The 23,550-nt window shown below is 48.2% G+C and overlaps 1 protein-coding gene across 1 annotated transcript in view; it reads left to right on the plus strand.

The window, feature by feature from the left end:
• Uck2 (uridine-cytidine kinase 2) overlaps positions 1 to 23,550 on the plus strand; it is a 66,529-nt gene that overhangs the window by 30,257 nt on the left and 12,722 nt on the right. Inside the window, exons 2-4 of the mRNA XM_055624648.1 lie at positions 17,639 to 17,798; positions 18,561 to 18,657; positions 23,273 to 23,415. Coding sequence (XP_055480623.1) covers positions 17,639 to 17,798; positions 18,561 to 18,657; positions 23,273 to 23,415 — 400 coding nt within the window. The remainder of the gene's footprint in view (positions 1 to 17,638; positions 17,799 to 18,560; positions 18,658 to 23,272; positions 23,416 to 23,550) is intronic.

Here is a 23,550-nt window from a genome sequence, read left to right on the forward strand (position 1 = left end):
CATGTAGCTCGCTCTTACACAAATCCTCAATGAAAAGGAGTAAGCAGGGGCAGAAAGAAACACAAAATGTCCAGTTTGAGGAAGAGGAAAGAAAGCGGTGAGGACAAGTGGGCTGAAGGGAGTGGTCCTCTCAGGGAGACCCCCGCCCAGCTAATTCTGCCACTTGTGAAAAGAGAAGTAGTTTAGGACAGGCACAGTAAGGTGTGAGGATACCTGACTCGTTTCCTGGCAAGCCAAGATAAGTAAGGCAATAGACAACTGATAGGAGTGAGCTGCCTGACAGGGAGGAACAGGGAAGGAAGCACATGCTGGGGCAGATGTGGGGGAGGTGGGGAGATGGAGGAGTCGGGAGGTGGGGAAAGCAGGTGGCAAGAAGGGTGATGACTGGGCAGAATCTGGCCAGGATGAGGAGGGTGGAGCCGGGATGGGCAGGATGGCATTGGAAATGGAGCCAGCTGGGTGGCTTGGAAGGCAGTGTATACTGCAGTGTGAACATTGCAGGAACCGGAGGCAGGTGCACCAGTTCGGGGCACAGTGTGAATGGTGTGCCGATACTGTTGTCAGGTTTTCAGGTATCCAGAATTGGCTTTCTGAGAAAGTCTGGGAGTAGAATTGAGAAATACTTGATCCTTTCAGATCCCTTCAAAAACCATTTAGAGTGTATTAGGCTTGTGTAAGGTGGGGATCCGAGGGACCATTAGCGGCAATTGAACTTCCTAGTTTCTGGTTGTGTTAGTGTCGCTGAGTGACCTGTGAGTGGCTGTGAGTCCCCATTTGCCCCATGTGGCAGCTTTGCTTACATTAGCTCAGTTTGCTGACAGGTGAACAAGCAAGCAGACAGCTGTTCTGCTTGGCCTGGGAACTTGGCCCCCGGAGAGTCGCCAAGTCCAGCCTTTGCCGCAGAAAGGTCTGGACACGTCAGCAAACCTCATGAACTTACAGCTCCTGCTTCATATCCCATCCTGTAGGTCCTGCCGACCGACTCCTGCCTGGTGGGCATCTCTCAGCTTAGGAGAGGCCCGGCTGGAGGAGGAGGCAGGTTTATCACCTTCAGCAGCTGTACCATAGGAGCCTTACCTTCCAAGGAGATGTTTGCAATGGCCTGCCAGGGCCCATGCTTAGATGGGTGAGGAAAGAAGGACTAGGAGGCATTCCAAGGCCTTCAGAGAATACTGAGTTAAGCCAGATTACTGGGGCTGCATAAACCATTAAATTCTTTAGATCACACCTTCTTTTAGGAAATAAATGTGTGTGTGTGTGTTTGTGTCATACGAGGTGGTCAGCAGACGACTTTTGGGAGTCGGTTTTCCTACCATGTGGGATTGAACCTAGGTCATAAGTCTTGGCAGCAGGTATCTTTCACCCTGAGCCACCTGGAAGTTCCTAAATTGCAGTCCTTGAACTGTGGATTGCTACCTGATGTGAGGCTGTGTAACTTAATGTAGGGGTTTCTGAAAGCACCGTGACTCAAAGTTAATTCAGAGTCACACACCTGATGAATCCTAAGGGTTCTTTTGGCAGTAACTTCAAAGCAGCCTTGGTTCTAAACACACAAGCACCTTATACCTTGGTCTGCTGCCCGGAATCCCGGTACCCATCGGAGACTGTTGTATCTTAGGAATTGCAGTGTGGTGTTCATGCAGAGAAACTTGGTGGTTTATGAGCAACAAAGACTTTCAGAATTTTTCTGCCATCATCCCTAAGCATGTAAGAGTCAGATTAGTAGATCTTGGATTGTGTTGTGCTGAAATGCATCCCAAAGGTCAAAAGAGGGCTTTTCCCCTGAAACTGCAATTGATGATGGCTGTGAGCCACCATGTGGGTGCTGGGGCCTGGATCCAGGACCTCTGCAAGAACTACAAGTGCTCTTAATCAAGGAGCCAACACTAAAGCTCTCAGTATTTACTTATTTTTAAAATCCGTCTATCCAGACAGGGTCTCACTCTATAGTCCTCACTATGCTGGAACTTGCTATGAAGACCAGGTTGACCAAATCCACCTGTCTGTGCTTCCTGAGTGCTGGGATTAAAGGCATACACCCAGCCAAGATTTATGTTTTTACAAAAGGAATATCAAACTCCTTACTGACCACTCTTTCACCACTGTTTATAAGTAGGTAAATAGTATACAGGTAGAAAACATTCTGATATTACAACATTATTTTCCTGACCTTTGCTGTAGATAGTAAAGAATTCTTAAATGCCAAAACAAGCAAGCATATCTACTTTATTTGCATGCTTTTTATCTTTAATGAATGGCAAAATTATATATTAACCAGAGGCTTGTTTTAAAATAAATGTCATTGTTGAATAGTAAATATTTGATTTGGATCTGGGGTCATGTAGACATTTCTCATGTTAAAGGGGTGAAATTAAGTCTGTTCTCCAGTGGCACCTGCTGGATACATCCTTCAGAATTGGTGCTTTGTTGACAGTATGTTTAATAGCTGTGCGTTTTTGGAGAACAGGGAAGTTAACTGAGTTGCGTCATCTCCAGCAGGGACAAAGGTTTGTAAAATCCACCTAAAAGGACCACCCTTTCTATGCTTGCCGTCAGCTTTTGGGGACAGATGTTCCAAGGGTGTGCCATTCTTTCATTTTCTCATACTGCCCTGTGGAGGAGGCTGCCTGCATTCTGGGAACAGAGGGACGCCAGTGGCCATCCTGAATCTTCTGGCTGGCTAAAGAAGGGGCACCTTTCTTCCAACTCTCCTCCCTTTCCTCTGCCAGAGGCTTGCTTTCTGCCCCTGTGTGTTGTCTGACTTGGTTAGCTCTCCCTGCCCCTCCCCAGTCTCCTGAATATTCTCCTACGTTCCAGTTCTCAGAGAAGTGACACCCCTTTTCTTTGGGCTCACATCCTTGAGCTTTCCCTGCACTGGAGATGTCTCAGCAGCAGTGGGTTTGAGAGTGAAAGTACGTCCCCATCTCAGATCTGGGGAGGAAACCTTCTCTTTTAGGTGCTGCTCCTCCCGCACCCCCATTGCCTACCCTGTCTTGTCCATCGCAGCTGGCCTCCTGCTCCCACCCCACCGCAGCAGCCTGGCCCCGAGTTTCCAGTCTCTTTGTGGGTAACCAGCTCTCACTCTTTGTGTTGTGCTTGGGAGTCAGAGCCTTAGGCGTTCGTTGTGCAACCTGGCTGCAGGCGAGGATCCCTGTGGGTCCAGAGCCCAGGAAGGAGTGGGGCCAGCGCTGTAAGGAGCGCAGTACTGTCCCTCATGTGCAGGGTATATCTATACAGGGTATGTTCTTCATCTGTTCACTGCTTTTCACTCCCTGGTTAACACTGCGGTGATTGATGAAAGGACATTTCAGACTTTGAAATGCTTAATATTTCAGCCAGGTGAAAAAGAAGAAGAAGAAGAACATAAAGCCACTGCCTCTGTCTGCTTGGGATGTTAATAGCAGAGCACCTGAGACCGGGTAGTGTGTACGAAGTAGCATATTGCTCACAGTTAGGGGCTGGCAGATTTGGTGTCTGCCGAGAGCCAAGTGCCCTCTGTCCACTCTCACACTGTGGAAAGGCCGGAGGGCACCAATGGAATCCATGAGAATGGAGCCCTCGTGACCTAATTACTTCCCAAAGCTTTTCATTTTACTCCCACTGCATTGAGGATTGGGTGTCAACAGAATTCGGGGTCCAGGGGTGTGGTGGTGGTGGGGCATCAGACAAGTAAAACAGTTGGCTCTGTACAAGACAGATGCCCTGACCTGGTCATCTCACAGATGAAGAGAGTTGTTCTGGAAGACAGACCTAGAGTCAGGCATGGTCTTGTGTAAATCAGGTCAGTTTGTTGTTGGTGTTGGTTTGTTTCCTCACTGTACTGTCCCACCTCCAGCAGAATCAGCCCATCTCTCCTCCTAACTTCAGCCAGTTATCTGATCATTTCTGGTTAGTTGGATGATAATTGTTGGACACTCCTGGAGATCAAAGGGGCGCCGATGGAGAACATTTGTATTCTTTTATGAGTCCTCCTTGAATAAACAGCTTATTGAGAAGCAAGTCCCTTGCCAAGTGCTTGGCTGAAAACACTAGCCACCTGGTTTGGCTTGCATCAGTCTCTTTGCTCACATGACTTTTCTCCCTTGTTTGTTCTTTTGAGATGGGGGGCTTGCTGTGTTAGCCTAGGCTGGCTTTGTAGTCCAAGCAGGCCTCCCAAGAGCTGAGGTTTCAGGTGTCTGCCACTACACCCGGCTTCATGGTCCCTTACTTTCTGCTTTCTCTTCCTCTTGATACTTAGTCTCAGGAGATAAAACTCTGGGTGCTAACCCTGCTTCTGGCCTGGAGGGTGTCTTCGTGCAGCACGGCAGAGGAAGAGCAGACTTGCCCTCTCCTAGGCATCTGGGCCTGGACACTGCTGGGTGCAGAGAAGACCCATTGGGGTGCACGTTGGCCGACTCTTGTCTGTATACTCTCATAGGAGGTCAGGGACATAGAGCTCTGGAGGCCTGTTGTAAAACCCCTGCCTAGAACCTGGAGGGCGGTAGGGATTAGAGAGACAGAGACAAACTGTGCACGTTTGTATGTATGCTCGCTAGCTGGCCACTGAGCCACAGGGGTTTCTCCCTCCCCGGCACTGGGGTTAAAAAGCCACATGCTCGGCTTTTTAACGTGGGTTCTGGAGATCCGGTGCAGGACTTTGTTCCTGTACAGTGAACATTTCACCACCCCAGCGACCTTCCAAGACCGAGGCAGTCCTCCGTCAGGGCCAGACTTGGGAAGACTTGGTCTTTTCACGGAAATGATGGGAAGTCTTCCCAGAACCTTGCTTTCTTTGTTTTTTTTTTTTTTTTCCAGACAGGGTTTCTCCGTGTAAGTCTTGGCTGTCTTGGAACTCACATTGTGGACCAGGCTGGCATTGAACTCACAGAGATCTACCTGCTTCTGCCTTCCAAGGCCAGCATTGGGGACTTCCTTAGCCACACAGGCAGGTGGCTGTTTCTGATGCCTGTCAGGTGGCAGGGACTCTTGACTCCCCAGCCACTGGTGGCTCTGGTTTAGTTTGCTAGTCTTTGTCATCACTGAGTGACCTTGATAGGACACTTTTTAACCCTTACTGTTCCTAGTGCTGGACACGGAGACACAGATGGGTATTGTGTGACTCCGTTTTTTTGCAGCCTTTAAAATCTGGAAAAGAAGCCTATTTGAATTGTCTGTAGAAATAAAGAACAAAGAATGCAATGTTCCTGTACAGAAGAGTCGACCAGACGATTTGCTTCTGCAGAGGTCACTTTTTACTGCCTGCCCCTCTGCTGGCCCCACCCTGGAGGGGAGCATAGGAAATGTGGGCCTGCTGGTGCAAGAGAAGTTGCTGCACAGTGATTATCACGTCCCCGTAGCGCTCTGGCCTCCTTTCGCCTAGGAACCCAGATCATTAGTATTTCAGTACTTGCGGGCTCATCGCTCAGCGCACAAAGAATAGGGCAGTGGAGGAGTTGCGGGTGGAGGAGGCTGTAGAGGGTGACAGGCTGTGTTGTGTGTTGGGAAACAAGCCTGGCTGGCCTTTGCTGGTAGTGCACACAGAAAACAAACAAAAAGCCGAGGAACACAGGTTGTGCGTATTTGCAAGCAGCATCCCTTGATGTTCAGTAGCGTCATCTTCTCTGCCATGCCTGGCCACTCTGTGTTCTGTCAGCTGTGTGGGTTAGATGGGCATTTGAATAGATGCTGTGCTGTGGTGTGACTCACTGTGAAGTGCTTGTCTGGGGTGTGCAGTGCCCCGGGTTCTGGGTCACAACAGTGACCAGAAAGGTTCCGGATCCAACGGTTTGGGGGCGGAAATGCATTCGCTGTTCTGGACAATGAGCGTACTTTCTGGCGGCCACGTGTCTAAGCTGGGACTGCAGAGCATTGCGTAAAGAAGGGAACATTCTTCTCAATCCAAGGGCTTCTGCGGGCCAAGTGTAGATGTCCCTGGAACCAGTTGCTATGTCTGCATGCATGCATGCCCGGCCCAAGCCTGCGTGTTTGCCCAGCTCTGCAGTTAAAGGGGCGTGCCACCATGCTCAGAAATGTGGTACTGGTGACCATCTTCAGGCTCTGGTGCTTACATGGCAAATCCTTGACCAAGTGAGCATCTCCTCCTGCCTACCCCATGAAGTTTACGTGTGTAGATAATGTGTACACATGTCTATGGAACTTATTTTGCTTTTAGACAAAATTGAAGTTTGTATATGCGGTCGTCCTTCATTATCCACAGAGGACAGATTTCAAGAGCATTCCCCTTAGATGTTGAATTCTGAGGATGCTCAGATACTTTTAAAGAAGTTCAGGGGGTGTACACCTTCTCCTGTAGTTTAAATCCTCTCTAGATTATATGCCTAACAGTTTTAACAGCAATTATATTTAGGTGTTCAGAAAGTGAAAAAAAGAAAACAGTCTGTGCATGTTTAGTGTGGACCCTGTCTATGTATTTATTCAGACAGGGTCTCCTTTTCTAGCTCAGGCTGAAATCGAACTCCTGAGTTTCCTGCCTCAGCTTCCCAAGTACTGGGACAGTTGTGTGTCAACCATTCCCAACTGATTAAAAAATTTTTTTTGTTCTTTGTTGAGTATGTCGATACAACACACATGATAAAGAGGACCGATTAATTGCGTAGTTTTATAATGTGTTCTGAACATTTCCCACACTACACCTCTTCTGTATGTTGTGTTTGTCATGCACCAAGATTTAGTGGCGCCTGATGCTGGTGACCAGAGATTGTGCTACTGGCGTTCATTCAATGGTGGGCATTTTCATAAGTAACATACATATGTACCTCTGTGTGTGTACATAAACATATATTTACTTTTTGTTTTATGAGTCATTTGTCTGAGGGTGTATAAGGTACCATGTGTGTGCCTTGTGCTTGTGAGGGCCTGAAGAGGAAGTCAGATTCCCAGGAACTGGAGTTTAAGATGGTTGTGAGATGCCGTGTGGGTGCTGGGAACCAAACCCCATCCTCTGCAAGAGCAGCAGGTGATTTTAGCCACCGAGGCACCTCTCCAGCTCTGCAAAGAGGGCTGTTTGTGTGTGTTTCCTTAGAACAAACATGTAGAAATGGAATTTCTTGGTTAAAAAGATGAGTAGTCTATACTGTAGCCTAGCCGCTGAGCAGACTGTGAGCTGATTCTGCAGCAAGCATGGTGTGCACCACGGGAAGAAACTGGGACAACTGGTTCCCAGCACCCTCTTGTGTTTTGGTCCTTTCCCGAGGAGGTTGGGCACACATCTGGTTTCATTGCTTTTGCTTTAGGGAATGTCTCCTCCATGACTCCACTCCTCCTTTCTAAACTGAGCTGTGTGGACAGGTCTTTTCTGTGTGTGTGGCAGGGAGCTGAGGAGTGGAGGAGAAAGGAACCTTATGCCTGAATGTAGGGGGGGAGGGGAGCAGAAGTGTGCCCTCCTGCACCATCAGGGAGGTGGACCTGCTTGTACCCCACACAGGGGACTAGAGTGCGGGCTCATTTCTGCTTGCCTTTTGATCTTTGTAGTCCTTTATGCCTGCACGTCCTCAGACTTGTCCAGCACATGGCTGGCAGACATTCATGACCTCAACCAGGCCCTTTCTGAAACAGCTCACCACTTGGAAGAATAGGCTGCCTCTGAAGGAGCAAATTAAATTTGATCTCTGAAGGCCAGGCCATAGTGTAACCACACAATTCCACTTCCGGTTCCCTCATGATCAGATGCCACAGAGGATTTCCTAGAACGTGGTCCCCCTGCTGCCTGGGGTACAAATGTTGCACTGTGTATCTGTCCCAGCTGCCTGGCAGGTTTCCAGAGCTGTCTTCCTCAGTCCTGGTATTTTCCTCCCTAGCCAGCTCCTAGTCCTCTTTCACTGTGGGAGGTCCCCAGGAGCCCCCAGTCTGTGCTGGTGAAAAGGGTGGAGAGGTTGGCCAGGTGGTGGTGGTGGTGGTGCATGCCTTTAACCCCAGCAGAGACTGAGGCCAGCCTGGTCTACAGGGCTAATTCCAGGACAGCCAAAGCTACACAGAGAAATCCTGTTTCAGAAAATGGAAAACAACAATAACGAAAAGAAAAGGATGGAAGTATGCAGACTAGAAATGGGCAGACCAGTCAGTATCTGTCTTTTGTTTGTTTGTTTGTTTTTTTATTTATTTTTTGAGACATGGTTTCTCTGTGTAGCCTTGGCTGTCCTGGACTCTGCTTTGTAGACCAGGCTGGCCTCCAACTCACAGTGATCTGCCTGCCACTGCCTCGGTGAGTGCTGGGATCAAAGGTGTGCATTCCCACACCTTTCGGTGGACAGATGGGCTTGGTTATTGCATTTACCCCTTGACTGTTGTGAACAGAGTGTGTGGAAATATTACATCATGTGGTGGTTTTATGATCTTTAGGTGTCCATACCATCGTCCACAGTGGCTGCACCGCTCTAGCTATACTTACAGTCATGCACCCAGAACGCCCCCTCCCATGTCTTTCTTGAATGTGGTTGTCATTCTGACGTGTGTGAAAGGCTGTTTCCTTGTGGTTTTGGTTTGCATTTCTGGCAGCTATCAGTATCATACCTTTTGTCTATTTGCATCTTGACTCTGGGTCCTGACTTTGCCCATATTATAGTCAGAATTTTGGTTGTTATAGTAGATTTTTTTTTTTTTTTTAATAGGGCACCGTTCACCAAACAATGTTACTGCAGACACTTCCACCCCACAGGATTTCTTTTTACTCTTCAGTACTCTGCACAAAAATTTTCCAGTTTTTCTGATTGTTCTTCGGTTCTCTGTGCTTTGGGTATCACATTCCACACCGCCCCAAACTCCGTGTTACAATGCTTTGCCTCCCATGTTTCCCAAGTATTGTGTAATTTCGCTCTTCTGAGTTTTTGTTTGTGGTATAACGTAAGCAAGGTTTCACCTCTGTGTTGGGAGAGCCGGCCGGGCTTTCTCAGTACCTTTGGTAAAGGATGATTTTCTTACAAGAAATAAGATAGTTAGCTGTTATTTCGGTGTCACTGAGCTGCATGCAGTGTCTGCCAGGGGTGGTTTTTTTTTTTTTTTTCCCTCTGACTGAATGATGCAGAAGAGCTCTAAGCTTCTCACTGTGCTACAGACCCAACAGAACATAGCAGGCACCTGAGGGAACCCTGCGGAATCATTGCCATCGAGATACAGGGAGGGGATCTTGAGGGAAGTTGATAGGTTAAAAACGCACGCTGTTGTTTTAGATTTCCGTCTCTAGTTATATATTATTTCATCAAAGGCTTGGGGGTGGGCAGGAACCCCACTGATCTTACTAAGGCATGTAGTTGTGTGTGTGTGTGTGTGTGTGTGTGTGTGTGTAAGCATGCACTCACACATACATGCATATGCTATGTGTTTGTGTGCATTGTTTCCTGTGGTTGGGGAAAACAAGATCCTCAACAGAACAACGTGTGAGGTGGGAACCAGCACCTGTGTTTAAAGACAAGGTTCCCGCGCCTTCAGTGTGGCCTGAAGCTGAGGCCTTTCTCTTGCGCAGCTGTGAGCTGGCCGGAAGCAAAGCCCGGGCCTCTGCCCTGATGGATTCCAGGGCCACACAGCTGGCACACAGGTCTGCCTGGCATTCTCTGAGTGACACAGGAAGCTCTTATCACCCTCTCAGGTCTCATTTGCTCCCTGTGGCTCTGGCCTGGTTTCAGGGTTGGGAGCTGTGGGGTTGGCGCCCTCTTGCGGTGACCTGTTTGATATCTTGGAAGGCAAAAGGATGAAAGTAAAAAGGGCATGAAATGGAGAAAAGATTAGGAAATTGAAAGAGAATCTATGGGTGAGGAAGTGTTTTTTTTTTTTTTTTTTTGTTTTTTTGTTTTTTTTTTTTTAATGTTAAAGTTAGTTTAACCACCTCAGTAACAATTTTTTCATTTTTACATTTTAAGCTGTTTGAGCGCGTGCATGGTGTTGTATGTGTGTGGGTATGTGTGGGGAGGCCCAAAGATTGATGCTGAGTATCTTTGCTTGATCTCTCTCCGCCCCTGCTTTCAAGACGGGGTCTCTCATTGAACTCAAGAGACCGGTGGGCCAGTGAGCTTCTGCCCTCGCTCTGCTGCCCTGTGTAGACTGTCTCACACAAGGACTACTTCCTCCTATCACCTTTTCATGGCTTAAGGATGAGCCCACCTTTTAGGCCCGCTGTCTGAGCCAAAGTCACTTGAAACAGCCCAACTGGAATGTTAGGTCACCTAGGCCACAGATTCTCTTCTCTTGACCAAGAGTTTCTCTGTCCTAACAATAAAGCCTCTGTGCACACTTGTGTGCATACGTCTTTGTGAGCGAGTTTTCATTTCCTCTGGAGTGCAGTTTCAGGAACACACAGTAATTGTGTGATTAGTTTCTCTTGCTGAAGTAGACTTTGGAAAAAGAACACTTTTAATTTCATAGAACAATTAATTGTCAAGTGTAGGAGATTCCCCGTAAATCCCCCAGTAGGCATGACCTCCTGCAGAGTGGTGTATTCATTGCTGTGGGAACCGCAGTGCTCCAGCACAACCACCAGGGCCTGCTCTTGACATTAGGGTTGCTCTTGGTGCTGTGTCTGCAGTGGGTTTGGACATGCACACTGTTTCTGTAGCAGGGGGACCTTGCCTGCCTTGAGAGCCCCTGCTTATCCATCGGTTCTTCATCTTCACTCCTAGCAAGTTCCCGTCCATATTATCTCAACGTTTTGCCCTATCTAAAACACGGATTAATTTTCACATACAGTGTGAGGTTCCGGGGGAGTTTGGGGGTCCTGGCGGTGACAACAAATGACAAAGCCAACAAAGCGGGTAAGGGAGCATCATCCTAGGGAACCGACTGCCAACAAAGGAGTTGATTTCTCTTCAGAAGTTACGAAGAATAAATAACGAGTTTTCTCAGTAGCAAAAAAGACTTTCCAAAAGGAGGGAGGGGGAGGGAGGGAAGGAAGGGGGATGGGATGGGTGCTTGGCACACACTGCTTCTTCCCTGCCACCCTGCACTTGGGCGTCAGACACAGATGCTGGATGAGAAGGAAAGAGGAAATTGAACGTTATTGTTTCCTGGGCAGGTCGCTGTGCTTCCGGTGCTTGCATGGGTATCAGAGTGGAAGAGAAGACCGAAACATCTTATGTTGTATTATGTTGTGTTGTTCTGGCTACACAAGCTGTTTGTCCATGTGGTCCTTCTGTCTGGAAGATGCTGCAGAGGACCCACTGACACACTGCTCTGCTCTGTCTATTCAGCTTCCCTTTTCATTAGTGTATGTTGATGGAACAGAGTGATGGTGGGCTTTGTGGATGTTCATAGATGTGTGTTGTGATATACTTCGGTCGTGGTTGACTCGTTAACCTCTCTTGTCCCACTCACCGCTCATTTTTGTGTAAACAGGTGCGGCAGACAGATGTCTTCTCATTTCTCAGCAAACCACTTTTGTAATAGGCATCTTCACTGTGTGATAGTGGGTGGGTAGGCTTTTGTCTCCTGTCAGGGCAAGGTGTGAGTATTGAGCATTACCACCCTAGTTTTTGTCTCTTCACCCCCAGGCAGGAGGGGAAGGAAATAGATCAGCCCCTCTCTTCTCCTCGAGCCGGTAGTTACTGTTCTCCTGATGTGATCGCCTCTCCCCCAGGAGCTCAAAGAAATCCATCCAGCAGGTTCTCCAAAACTAGCAGTGAGCCCAGGCAGGTCCCTTTCCGTGTGTGAGCATGGCCACAGATTCCACATTTAGGTGGAGGGTGAGGAACAGGGTGCTAAAATAATTTTTCTACAGAATGAGTAAGAAGGTGACATGACCACCCAACTCCCAAGCATGGCTTCGGGAGAGTTTGCCTTTGCACAGCTGGTGACCAGACATGATGACCCTAGCTAGACCTTGGTTTTGTGTGAGCAGTGTCTTCTGACGTAGAACCTCACAGCTTTTACTGCTCATAGCATGCTTTCCGTGTTTCCCCTCTCTCTGGGTTTTGCCCTCTCTTTCATGTGGCCGCATCAGCCTGTATTTCCCCTTCTCCTCTTACACACTTACTCATGGCTGTTACCTTGCGGCTGGCTAAGAGGGTAGGAACGCTGCCATCCTTAGCCTGGCCCTCCTTCAGAATGAGGTTTGTCAGTTCAGAGCATGATGCCGGCACAAGTGTAGCAGTTTGCATGGGACGAGCTTTGCCACTCTCGAGTTTTGGCACACCACTCCTTTCCCTCTAGAACGGGGCATGGGCTCACCTGCCTTCTGGAGTAGCGGCCTGTGCCTCCAGACACCCTTTAACCAGAAGAACTAATTGTAGACACTCAGGAGCAGCTTACCTTTCCCTCATAGGGAAGTATTTGTGAGGAAAATTAAACTTGCCTGCAAGGAGGGTTGCAGAGCCTTACCAGCGATGCTTTCCTTCTGTGTTTAAATACATTGGCATTGCACTGTTTGAAGAGTCCTGGGGCTCCCGGAAGAGAAAGATTTCCGTCCGCTCTGACGTGTGGCAGCCTTGGCAGCGTGGGCAGTGACTACCAGCATCCACCCATCCTCACCTCAGCTCGCCTTAGCTTGGCTGCTTTCCCCATGTCTGGTCATGGGCCGTTTACTTCATCTGCCTCTCTGTGACTCAGTTTTCTCTTGAGTAAGATTGGATAATGGCACCCATGTCATAGGTTGGCTTGAGGGTTAAGGTGTCTCTCTTGCTGTGATGAAACGCCATGACCAAAGCAAGTTGGGGAGGGAAGGGCTTTTTTGGCTTACACTTCATAGAAGTTTTCATCTTGAAAGGAAGTCAGGACAGGAACTCAAGCAGGGCAGGAACCTGGAGGTAGGAGCTGGTCTAGTGTAGAGGCCGGGGAGGGTGCTGCTTACTGGTTTGCATAGCCTGCTTATAGAGCCTAGGACCTAGATGGTGCTAGCCCAGGGATAGCACCATCCACAATAGGCTGGCCCTCCCAGTCAGTTACTAATTATGAAAATGTCGTGTAGGCTTGTCTACAGCCTGATCTTATGGAGGCATTTTCTTAATTGAGGTTTCCTTTTCCCAGATGACTTTAGCTTTTTGTGTCAGGTTGTCATAGAACTAGCCAGCACATTCTTTATCTATATTTTATCAAAGTTGGATGGAAGGTGTGCGCGTGTGTGTGCATGTATCAGCACGATAGCTGCTACACTGTATGAGGTATTATAGGTGATCTACAGATAAATTTTAAAGCCCCAGGGGGCCTATATGCAGATACTGTGCCAGTTTATAGAGGGGATTTGAGCATCAGCAGGGTTTGGGTGTCTAGGGGAGTTCCTGGACCTAATCCATTGAGGTGTCAAGGAGTGACTGTATGTAAAATTCTCAGCTTGTTTCCTGGTGCTCAGTATGTCCTATGGGAGTGTTAATGTCCCTCAGATTGATCTGTCTGTCTGTCTGTCTCCTCCTTTCCTTCCCTTCCTCCCTCCCTCCCTCTGCCTGCCTATTTATTTGAGGGTCTTTTATCACAGCAATAGGAAGGAAATTGAACACCCCCCAGGCCCCACCTTCCGCTGGTATCATGCCCACAAGCACTTTCAGCAGGACTTTGGAGGATATATTCTGAACATTGATTTGTGATTATTTGACTCTTGGACTTCTATTTCGCTGCTGTCCATCTGTAGTTGCTTCAGATTGGCTGCTTAAGCTCCAGCTGTCAAGTCTTCACTAGGAGGAACAAAAAGAGGGGTTTTTTAAGGAGATTCCTGGAACCTTTCGATTAAGACCTCTGTGTATTCAAGTGACCAGAATTTAGCGTGATGATGGACTGCAAGGAAGGGAAGGACTGTCACTGCCCAGCTAATGCTCAGGGCTTGAGAGTCGGAACACACAACCAGCCATCTCTATTAAAATGTGCGTGTTCTTCTGTCGGTTAGGATAGAATCCAGGAGGAGAGTACTCCAGAGCGCGGCTGGCGCTAAAAAGGGACGGCACACACTTTCAAGATGCTGGCTCTAAAGAGAAGGGCTTCTGCTGAATTGGGACCCCCAACCCCAACCCCTCTGTGCCAAAGCCCTGCCACTCCCTGGGGAGAAAAGCTGAGTCACAACTGATCTTTGGTCTCTGGGAATTCCGGGTTAACTGAATGATCTGTGGCCTCTTTGGGGTCCTGGAGCCCCTTATGCGTTCATAGATTGTGTCTGTGCACTGAGTGTGTGCTTTGTGCGTGCAAGTGCGCTTTGTAGTTAGTGTGCCTGCTTAGCAATGCATGGTTTGGGGCCAGCCACTCCAAGACTGGATGGCTCTTGGCTACTCCAGGGAAGTATTTGAGCGACATGCCTCCTGTGGCCACGCTGGTTTGCTCCTATTAGAATTAACAGAGTTGAACTCTGTTTTCAGTTGTGGCCAGGGCAAATTATGGGTGTTCTGATGTTCTCACGCCTGTAAATTAGAGCCTCTGGGTGTGTGGGGAACACCCCTGGCCCCCAAGGAGTGATATAATGTCTGGGGGCCATGATGTTTTCTTCTTGAGATGGACGCCATAGAACTTAGTAATGATAGTAACAGGGAGAGACCGAAGAGCAGTTGGTATGACTTACTCACAGTAGCAGAGCAAGGGGCCGGATGTCTGTTCATGCTTGGGCCTTTTCCCACCACCAGCCTATAGGTCAGTTTTGTTCAGGGTGAGCGTTCGCTGAGGGGGAAGGAAGTGATGAATCTGCACACCTGCTGATTGGCTCCCTTCAGCCTGACACACTAGTTGCCAGGCTTCCCTCCCTCTGACTCTGGCATGACTCCTCCGGACATGACAGGCAGCTTGATGGGATTACAGCATGCTGGGCTAAGGTGTCTCTGTGAGGCCACTGGTGAGAACTGCCACTCCATTCCTCCAGGGGCCCTCCCTTCCCCACACAGCCTTCCACCCTCCCCAGGGTGGGCCACCAAGCTCTCCATTCCTGGCCTTGCCCAGAGCATGTACAACCCTGGGGTTGGAAGGTGTATGGCAAAGACGCAGATCGGTCCTCAGTGCTCTGCTCCCTCAGCAGTACTGGAACCAGCCAGGAGCATCTTACGGGGTTAGGTCCCGGAAGACACACTGCTACAAATAGAATGGCCAGATGGCATCCACACTGTGTGAGCCGTCTCTTGTGTGAGGATGATTTTTAGACAGAAAGCCTCTCATTAGTCCAGAAACGGTGCTGCAGGCTCAGTAGCTACCCTTTTAGGAAGTGCCAGCTGGAGGGTCCCGGAGGCTAGCTGACAATTCGGGGCTTCCCGAGGGGCAGTGACAGTGTCTCTGAGAAAGGAGTCCATTGTTAGCACACTTGGAACACTTAGCCTGTAGTGACTGGCTCCCAACAGCTGGATTCTTCTGAACATAGCATTTCTAGAACTTTTGTGTATGTACTTGGAGCTTACTCCCCTGCCTTAGTTACATGAAATTCAGTGGCATTTAACACAGTGAGTTAATTAGCTGGCTGCTCCTGCATGTCTGCTCAGTGTCCCCGGCGTCTCCCTTCCCTGCCAGTGTCTGCCGGAAGTGGAAGAAATCTGGAGAACATCGGAGCTGATGCCAGACCCACTTGCACTCTGGAGAGATGGAGAGGAGTGTGTGTGAGCGGAAGCTTGAGATCAGACTGAACACGTCATATATTTGGTTGTATTCAGACGGGAGCTCACAGTTGGCAGTAGGCAAGTTCTCCTGTTTTCTAAAAATAACATTTAAAGATTTCTTGGTTTTGCCTACATGTGTGTCTGTACACAGTATGTGTGTCTGTACCCAGGGATGACAGGAACCACAGATGATTGTTGGAACTGCCATGTGGGTTCTGGGAATTGAACTCAGGTCCTCTGCAAGAGTAGCCAGCATCCCCCCTGCCCCCAACAGAGTTTCTCTGTGTAGCCGTGGCTGTTCTGGAACTTGCTCTGTAGACCAGGCTGGCCTGAGACCACCTCTGGGCTTAAGAACAGCAAGTCTTCTTACGCTGATCACCTCTCTAGTCCCCTCCCTACTTTCAGTGTGTGGGAAATGGCAAGGACATAATTGTTTTGGTGACCATGCATTAAGATGGAGCTATAGAGGGTCATGGTGACCCACACCTTTAATTCCAGCACTTGGGAGGCAACGGCAGGTAGTTCTTGGCAAGCCAGGGCTACAGAGAGAAACCCTGTCTCCAGAAAAACACAACACAAACAGAGGATGAAGATATGTAAAACCAGGCCCCACTGGAGCTCCCCCAGGCTGTGTTAGGTACTATTCCAGGGTGTCTGTTAGAGGGTGGCATTGGGGGCCTGGGCCGAGCAGCCTGCCTGCAGCCTTTGTGCCTCCCTCACCTGAGTGTTGCCTGTCAGCCAAGCTCACGTACTGGTGGTCCCCATCATGTAAGGCCATAATAACCAAATCATATTAAAAGAGAGGAGCCCAGTTTGTCACAGAAATAGTACTTCCTATTTTAGGTTCTTTTGAGATAGGGTCTTACTGTGTAGCCTAGGCTCGCCGTGTGCCAGACTCCCAAGTGTCTACCATACCCAGCTAATGATTTTTCCTCCCCCAAGACAGGGTTTCTTTGTGTAGCCTTGGCTGTCCTGGAGCTTACTGTGTAGCCCAGGCTGGCCTTGAACGAAGAAGGATTCACCTACCTCTGCCTTCCTAGTGGTGGGATTAAAAGCGTGTGCCACTGCCTGGCCTAATGATTGTTTCTGATTTGGTGTAAACATTATGAAATTTACCACCTTCAGCTCTATGTGCAGTGGCTGGGATTGGACTCCGACCCCACACATGCTAGGCAAGCACTCTCTGTTTTATACAATAGGTCCCAGGTTTTGTTTTTCGAGGCAGGGTTTCTCTGTGTAGCCCTGGCTTTCTTGGAACTCACTGTGTACACCAAGCTGGCCTTTGCCTCCCACGTGCTGGGATTAAAGGCATTCACTTTTCATTTTGTTACTACATCATTTTTAGTGTGTGTGTCCACCCATGTGTGTCCGTGCGTGGGTGCCTTCATGTACATGTATGTGGATGTTAGAGGGCAACTTTTTGAAGTTCATTCTTTCCCTTCTACCACATGGGTTCACTACAGATTATCAGGCCTCGTGACCAGCGCCGTTACCCACTCAGCCATCATTCCCATCGGCTTCTGCAGTGCTTTCTATTTTAAGATTTTATCATCTTCGTATTTATATGCACACGTGTGTATCTGCATGCCTTTGAAAGCCAGAAGAGGCTTCAGTGGACTTGGAGCTTCATGTGAGCCACCCAGCCTGGGTGCTGGGGCTGGGACTCGGCTCCTCCAGAAGAGCAGCAAGCTTTAATCGCTGAACCATCATTCCAGCCCTTGCTGTGGCTCTTGCACTGTTGAAGACTATAGGGCCCAAATGCACTGGGTTTCTGTAGTTACTTTTTATTCTTTTGGCCCGTCAGCATCGTCTTTTCAGTTCCACTTCCTGGTGTCCTTTGTGTTTCTTCACAAGAGGAGGAGTGTAATACTCAACATTCCGTTTTCACTCACCTACTCACCGACTTTCAGGTGAGGAGGCAGGGCCTTTGCTTCCACATCTAGCACCAAGTACCCAGAGTGGTGGTGTGCTGAGGAGGAGGAAGGGACTCTGGGATCCTTTGGCCTTCCTTTCAGCAGGCTGGCCCTCCCAGCAGAGCTGCTGCCCTCTTCCGTCTCAGCTTCTTTTCAGGGAGGCTCCATCCAGCCCAGAGACCTGCACCTCCATTGTCTCGGCTCCTCCACACACTTTCTCTTATTCCAGGCTGTTGTCTTTTCTCCTCACAGTCTTCCGTCTGTGCTAAGATCGTTCAGCTCCTGGGGCAGAATGAGGTGGATCACCGCCAGAAGCAGGTGGTCATCCTGAGCCAGGATAGCTTCTACCGAGTCCTCACTTCAGAGCAGAAGGCCAAAGCCCTGAAGGGCCAATTCAACTTCGATCACCCGGGTGAGCTGGGAGTTGGGAGGATGTGTGTTGAAGGTGGAGTGGGTGGTGGTTGTGTTCATGAGGAAGGTCTTCGCTCAGCTTGTTTGTCGTGTCTACACCATTGTGAGGGGCCTAAGGACCACCTTGAAGGGTTCTCGTGTGCTTAGAGGAAAGAGTGGGTTTGTGGAACGCTTTGCAGAGAGCTCATTGAGTTTGTTTTGAATGAAGGTGGACCATGTAAGCTTGGGTAGAGATGGGCCAGCCCCAGGAGCAAACACACAACTGGTCCTTTTGCCTTCTGTTGTGTAGCAGCCTGTGCCCCCGCCCCCCCCTTTTCTGTGTGCACTTGGCCCATGCGTTCTGCTTGGGGACCAGCAAGAAGGGAAATGGGGTGTCTTAATGTAGCCCCCTAAATGAGTTTTGCTGCTAGCCTAGATCAATAGCAGGTTGCTCCTTCAGATGGTCTAGGTGTCTCAAATTTTTGGGACTCAGCCCTTCTTGGCACGGGACCTGTGATTCTTCCTAGTGACGAGTGCACTTTCTGATCAGCTTGTGCCAATCCCTGGGCACCCAGCTGGCCTTTCTGGAGAGCAGAAAACAAACAACAGATTAGTCTGCCAGAGCTCATTCACACACCCTGTTTAAGATCCAGGGAGTGTTTATATTCTACCAAAGGTAGACATTAGCTTTGGAGGGGCATCAAGTTTTGGCTGTGACTTTTGTTGTGCTTTTAGGACCAGTTAGTTTAAAATCGAGCTGTTTTAATAGTCTGATTTCCTTCAGATGCCTTTGACAATGAACTCATCTTCAAAACACTCAAAGAGATCACTGAAGGAAAAACAGTCCAGATCCCTGTGTATGACTTCGTCTCCCACTCACGGTAAGTGAGCTAGGCTGGGCCGGAGGGAGTTAGCTGGTGTAGCCTGGAGTGTCCCAGGTATGCACGCCACCTCCTTCCCCATCTTCTGTGAGGATGTCCACAGCTGGGTCTACCCTAGGTAGGTGAAAAAGGTCGAGGGGAAACGGGTCGTAGACCTCTCTACACTACTTCCTGCTCATCAGCGGTGTCGGGTTCCTTGGGACAAGTTTGACCTTTGCCGTCAAGATGTTGGATTTCTTCTTTTCGTCTCTACACATGACTACTTGACAAACTGCAACCAGCCAACAGCAGCAGTAGCCATCCCGCCCCTGGGGGCCCTGGTACTTATATAACCTCTGAAAAGTTCCCAGAATTCCACACACTCAGCAGACTATCTGCAGCTAGCCAAACCACTGCAGGAAAGCATGAGGCAAATCATAGTCACCTGCTATGAAACTTTGGACAATCTGAGGCGGCCTCATAGTCCACACCTGAGATTAAAATAAAAACATACTCACATGACATAACTGGGTTTTTAAAGAAACCAAAACTCTCACCAAATTTCCCCCTTTTAGTTCAATAAATGGCTTTTACTCTAACATCAATAAACTATGTACAACAATTATGATGAGATCTATCAGGTAAGAATTATATTTACAATGTTCAGTCCAGTCCATTTGTATCTGGCAACCTTGGAAAAAGTACTTCACTATTTATCCTATCTTGTTGAGTCCAAAGTTTTGTACCTAAATCACTTTCTTACACAACTTGTATTTACCATTTTTAAAACATCTTAGAACCTAAAACACTTTCATAGCTCCTTATAACTTAAGCTTTTATGTCTTTATAAACATAAAACCAGTTTTTATGTTTATAAAGAAAACCAGTTTTCTTTTTGTATCTGATAACAAAGAAAACTGTAAGACTAACTCTTCAACCCAACTGTAAGTCTTCAACCCATCATTGACCTGAGAAGGATAACATTTACCTAATTAAATAGGAAGTGCAGAGAAAGCAGCTTCCGAAACCGTAGACATGACAGGAATGCTGGCTACTTGGACAGTCACCCAAGGTTCCTCTCTATTGGTGGGGCATCCAATCTTTACCAGAATATCTGATAGACTTTTCTGTGAAGCAGAAAGTTTGAAAGACTGGCCTTCCTTGTCTTGGCAAAGTTGGGCATTTGATTTCTCAGTGTCCTGCTTGTCCAAAGTTTGGAAAGCATGCTGTCAGCAGTTGAAGTAAGGGCAGTTTTTTTGCCTAGTGGCCATCTTTGCCACATTTGAAGTAAGCTCCATATGGAGGTTCTTCGGTGCCCATCATCTTCTTTGGAGTAGAATGGAGGTTGCTGCTGGGAGCTGAAGTGTCTCTTCTCTGTCAGAAAAACTCTTTATTTTTTTTTTTATTATCTATCTATCTGTCTGTCTGTCTATCTATCTATTTTTCAATATAGGGTTTCTCTGTGTACCTTTGACTGTCCTGGACTTGCTTTGTAGACCAGGCTGGCCTTGAATTCAGAGGCATCCTCTTGCCTCTGCCTCTTCAAGTGCTGGGATTACAGGCATGGGCCACTGCACGTGGCTTGCCTTTTATTATTAAAACGTCTTAAATGCTATATTCTGCAGATCTCTGAAGTATTTGAGGACCATCTATGTATGTATTTCAGTATTTTTAAGTAGACAAATGTTGCTAGTTTCTACCTACTTACTCTCTGCTTAACTTTGAAAACAATATACAGGAGGCTAAATAAAGCTTATTTTTTTATAATTAACTAAACTAGTACCTGATAAGACTAAAGTTTGATTATTTATAGGTAATTAATTCTTATTTATCCTAAACTGTTTGCAATAGTAACTTTCAAGGATTCGGACTTTATATGATATTTTTAATGAGTTGCATAATTATAATTCTGTAAATAAGTTTAAACATAAATACAATATGTTGCAGCAAAATAAAACCTTAGATCTCTTTTTGAAAAAATTAATTCATTCATTTGCTCATTTATTTACTTATTTATTCGTTTAATTAATTAGTTATTTAATGTATGTGAGAGCTTTATCTGTATGTACACCTGCACGCCAGATGAGGCCACTAGGTCTCACTGGATGGTTGTCAGCCACCATGTGGTTGCTGGGAATTGAACTCAGGACCTCTGGAAATGCAGACAGTGCTCTTAACCGCTGAGCCATCTCTCTAGCCCATAACCTTAGATTTCTATCAACAGGCAAGAATCCATACCAGTGTAAAATATTTGAGACTTGTTGCTTTCTTAGTCTAAAAGGAGGTACAATAGATGCCTTGTGGAATGGTTGGGTCATTTTTCTCTATAAAGGACGGACTTGTATTTTGGGCTGGTGAGGGAATGGTGAATGTGTTTGTTGGGATGTACGTCTCTGAATCTTTGATCCTTAAAAAAAAGTTGTCGTGGGGAGGACCAAAGGCAGGACAGGGAAAGAAGAAGGCAACTTCTCTCTGCTCTCACGCTGTAACTGCAGTTGGACCGTGTGGAGAGGTCTGAGGCCATCAGATGCATGTCCCAAAGTTAGTGCCATCTCTCCAGATGGCATCTCCACCAGGAAAGACTCACCTTCTCTATCGAAGTCCCTCCCGTGGGGTTCCTGCAGAGTGATCAGGTTCTGAGTGCACTCTCCTTGCCCCCCAGTGTGAGGATAAGTTTAAGAATGTTGACTCTTGTTGGCCAGATACGAGTCTTCAGAACTCTTTAACATGGAACCCTTTGGGACTCTGCAGCCATAAGCTGAACTTTTAGATGGCTTGTTCCCAGGCGTGGCTCCCTGTACCTGGGTTTGTAGTGGCTCAGTAAATGTCTTTATTTGTGGCTGTTAGAAAGCTCCTTTCATCGGCTTAGCATTCTTCTGATTACTCTGTACCATTCTCCCTTGAGTTGAATTCTTTTAAAACAAGAAACTAGAGCTCATCTGTAAACCTCTTACCAGATGTTCCTGTCATTATAAACCTAGCCCTTGCCTCTGCATTGTCCTGCCCTGCATGTCTCGGGCCTTAGAGTGCACACATAATCAGAACCCAGAGCGTGAGGGATGAGGTAGGTGAGGAGACGTGAAGGTGAGGGTTCTGTGAAGTGTATGGTGGGGCTGTCTTGTTCCCTCACTAGCGTCTCCTGCCTTGTGGGGGATTGGAGAAATCTAACACTAAGTATCATGCTAACTTTGTTTTACTGAACCCCCGTGGATTATGCAGGAATAATGGGGTCCACTGTAGGAATTGGAGTTACGCTGCATGTCAGGGGCTGGAGGAGTGATGACTCAGAAGGGGGCAGCCATCAGGAAGAGAAAACAAGTCTCAGAGCTACCACTGGAACAGGTACAGAGGCTCCTGGAAAACAAGTGCAGGAAAGACCATATCTGGCCTCCAGCCTGTAGAGTGTTTGCAAAGTGTCTCTGTCCCTCTGTTTTGAACATTGGGTTTTCCCTGTCTTCTTCTGAGTCTTTGTCAGTAGTGCAGCCTGGTTCCACACAGGGAAAGAGATCCGGGCAACTCGAGTTTTGTGCCTCAGAGGGAAGTGAGTGTCCAGCTGATGAGATACTCCAGTGCATGCTTTCCTTCCAAGTCCAGTGCAGCTGGAGGAGGAAAGAGCCCGTGCAGTAGTGTTAAGGAGGGAGGAGGAATTGGAATGTACTGGAAAGGAGTCTTGGCCGGGTTGTGCAGAGGAGGAGGAGGTGCCCACCTGAGACTTAGATACAGTCCCGAGGAAATGGAGGATGGACAGCGTTCTCTTCAGTGGGCTGTTCCGCCGGCCTCTCGGTGTTTGCATAGGGAAGGCTGCCTAAGGAACTGAAAAGTTGTTTGCAGTGTTAGCTCACTTTCATTAGGGAATCAAACTTTACAGTGTTAACTGAGAAGCAGTAGGAGCCTGTAAGGAGGTTTTGGGCATGAGTCTTATCTGAGGCTAAGAATTCACTGAAGAGGCCAGAGGAGCCCCGAACAGGCCTGTCTGTGAGAATTGCGTCCCATGACTAATTTGCAAGTTTGTCACCCATCTGGCTTTTGAAAACTTGTGTTCACGTTAGGATCGGCCTTGGGCTGCCCAGCCCTGTGAGTGAATGAGCTGTCTGTCAATAAGGATGAGGCCCTGGGACGAGGTAGACCGGTAGCTCTGAACTTGCCACCCTCTAGAACTTCCCTTTTCCCTCCCTGCCTCTTTCCCTTGGTTCTTTCCTCCTCTTCAGTTGTCTCAGGTGTAGAGGAGTGGGTGGAAATTGTACAGCAAGAACCGAGTTTCTGACTCTTAAAAGGTTAGAATTCGAAGTTGCAGAGGTGCCAGGCATGACAGTGTTCTCGGATTCCTTCCGAGAAGCTAGAACGCACACCTGCCTTTGTCTCTGTCCATATCTTCAACCCATTTATTTAAAGAACGGTGGTTGCCCAGGCTTCCTGCCTTATGGCAAAAGTTCGGAAGAACTTGTCCTAGCTGTCCCAACTCCTTCTTGTCTGTGTGGTGGTGGACTGAGCCATCTGGGGCTAGGAGCCAAGTCCCTCTCCTTTCATAGGTCTGTGGTGGGAGAGAACCCGGCACCCCAGCCTAGCAGGTGCTCTGATACTTGCTGCCGCCCCGGCTCCGTGGCCATTCAGTCCCATCATGCTCTGTGCTTTGCAGGAAAGAGGAGACGGTCACCATCTACCCTGCGGATGTGGTGCTCTTTGAAGGGATCCTGGCCTTCTACTCCCAGGAGGTCCGAGACCTGTTCCAGATGAAGCTTTTCGTGGACACGGATGCGGACACCCGTCTCTCTCGCAGAGGTGCGTGCTGTAAGCAAGCTTCAGAGGGCCTGCTTGGTGGCCGCTTTGGCAGATAGCTGGGAGCCCGTGAGAGGCATGTTCCCTCCCTGAGTCTAGAGCCTGGACCTTCCCTAATGCAGCTGGGTGGCCCTGTGA

The sequence above is a fragment of the Psammomys obesus genome, unplaced genomic scaffold, assembly GCF_907164565.1.
Source record: "Psammomys obesus unplaced genomic scaffold, mPsaObe1.curated_primary_1811, whole genome shotgun sequence".
NCBI lineage: Eukaryota > Metazoa > Chordata > Mammalia > Rodentia > Muridae > Psammomys > Psammomys obesus.